The 2,151-nt window shown below is 31.3% G+C and overlaps 1 protein-coding gene across 3 annotated transcripts in view; it reads left to right on the forward strand.

Annotated features, from left to right (window-relative positions):
• LOC106789224 (sodium-dependent neutral amino acid transporter B(0)AT3) overlaps window positions 1–2,151 on the forward strand; it is a 27,186-nt gene that overhangs the window by 18,011 nt on the left and 7,024 nt on the right. For all 3 annotated transcript variants that reach the window (XR_001381972.1, XM_014753283.1, XM_014753284.1), the window contains exons 5-6: window positions 216–326; window positions 586–827. Coding sequence is in view for 2 of the 3 variants with exons in the window: in XM_014753283.1 (XP_014608769.1) it covers window positions 216–326; window positions 586–827 (353 nt within the window). In the remaining variant the exon portion in view is untranslated. The remainder of the gene's footprint in view (window positions 1–215; window positions 327–585; window positions 828–2,151) is intronic.

Genomic DNA, 2,151 nt, shown 5'->3' on the forward strand with positions numbered 1-2,151 from the left:
TTTTAAGGAAAGCATATAATAATAATAAGTAATATTTTACTTTTATCTTATCAAATTGAAAATAATATTGTTAGAAACAATAATTGTAATATAATTAATATTAGCATATCTGGTCATAGAAAACACTTCAGTTCAAAGTATTTACCACTCAAAGGGTTAAAACGTGTTGCAGAAAAAAAAGAAAAATCCTGATCACTATTTCCAATTGATTACAGGTAGTTTATTTTACCTCGATGTTCCCGTACCTTGTACTCACGATCTTCTTCATTCGTGGGATTACATTGAAAGGTGCTAGTGCCGGATTAGCTCACATGTATACGCCAAAGGTATGAATAAATTATTTCATATATATATATATATATATAAATATAAAAATAAACTACTACTACTACTACTACTACTACGACGAAGAACGGATTAAAAAATTCGAATTTCATTGAAATCTGTTTCTTGTTTCCCATTTCTTTTTTTTTTCGCCCCCCTATTTTTTTTCCTTCCTATTACAACCCGTATTATCTGGTGGTAACGGGAACCTTCTTGGGGGTTCTTTGTTGGGGTTTGTTTCTATAATATCAACAACAAAAGGTGGAGAAATTATTGGAGCCCATGGTCTGGCTAGATGCGGCAACACAAGTCTTCTATAGCTTTGGATTAGCTTTTGGTTCCTTGATCGCATTCGGAAGCTACAATACACCCGACAACAATTGCGTCAGGGACGTGATTCTGGTGAGCGTGTGCAACGCGTTTACCGCCATTTACGCGAGCGTTGTCATTTTCGCCATTTTGGGGTTCAAGGCGATGTCGAATGTGGACAAGTGCCTGGAAAGGTAATCGCAAGATATCAGGTTTCGATAACAAAAAAATAATTACAACAACAAAAAAAAAAAAATAACCAACAACAGACGAAAATAGATTACGAAAAGTAAAAAGTAAAAAAAAAAAGAAATAAGGGAAGAAACTTAATTCCCATACAATTAGTTACAATTAATATTATTCTCCACATTGTTATTTAGAAACTCCGGTATTTTCATTCGTCATTTTTATAAAACAAAAATCTCTTAATATCATGATGAAATAGAAAAAAAAAAAAACAAAATAACATACAGTCAATTAATTAGTTAACTATATTATCGGATGGATCATTGTTAGATTGACAATTACAAAGAATAATTATCTCGGATTTATTTTTATCATTATTTTCATTATAGAATAAATAATATTCAAAATAGAGCATGTGCATGCGTATTTATCATTCTCGATTATGATCCTGAATCGTGCTCTTCTTTCTTTCTCATTTGTCGTACATTTCGATGAAAATTAATATAGAAAATCAATCAAATATTTTTTTTTCTATTCAAATGTAATGCAAATCCTTTCAATCTGGAGACTATCTTGTTTTTTTTTTTTGTAATCAATCAAGTTCGGAAGAAATAATTTTCAAACTCGTTAAAATACCCCCATTCACGTTAAAGCTCGAAGAGTAAAAAAAAAAAAATAAAAGAAAAAGATATTCCTCGCGTTTGTTGTAACATATATCTATCTCTCTCTCTCTCTCTCTCTCTCTCTCTCTCTCTCTTTCTCTCTCTTTCTTTCTCTCTCTCTCTTTCTTTCTCATCATCTCGACATTCGCGGGAACCTTGCCAAATGGAAGACACATCGACGTTGTAATTAAAACGTTGCAACGACGACGAGGTAAGAGGAGAGGGAAAAGGTGGTGGTGATGGTGGTGGTGATGGTGGTGGTGGTGGTGATGGTGGAGGAAGAGGAGAGAAAGGATGCACTAGTTTATTTATTTTTATCCTTTTGTTTTGTTGTTTATACTTTTTCTTTCGCTGTCTCTCTTTCTTTCTTTTCTTTTTTTTCTTTTCTAACATTTTTATTATTTTAATAATCAATATTCTTGTCCCAACAGTATATTAATATATATGAGTTTCAAAGGGAAATTAAAGACAKTTAATAAATTTGATGAACAATTTATTATGACCTTGTTGAACGTTTCGTCCCTTACTTGGGGAACTTCCTTAGCAACTACAAATTTTTTTATTATTTTTTAATTATGACTTGTTAAAAAGATATATAAACATTACAATAAATAAACTTTAATTTTTTTACCTCGATCACTTAGTTCACGCGTCAATACATATTATTTTA

This window comes from Polistes canadensis, unplaced genomic scaffold (genome assembly GCF_001313835.1).
Source record: "Polistes canadensis isolate GaletaPanama2010 unplaced genomic scaffold, ASM131383v1 scaffold_171, whole genome shotgun sequence".
Classification (NCBI taxonomy): domain Eukaryota; kingdom Metazoa; phylum Arthropoda; class Insecta; order Hymenoptera; family Vespidae; genus Polistes; species Polistes canadensis.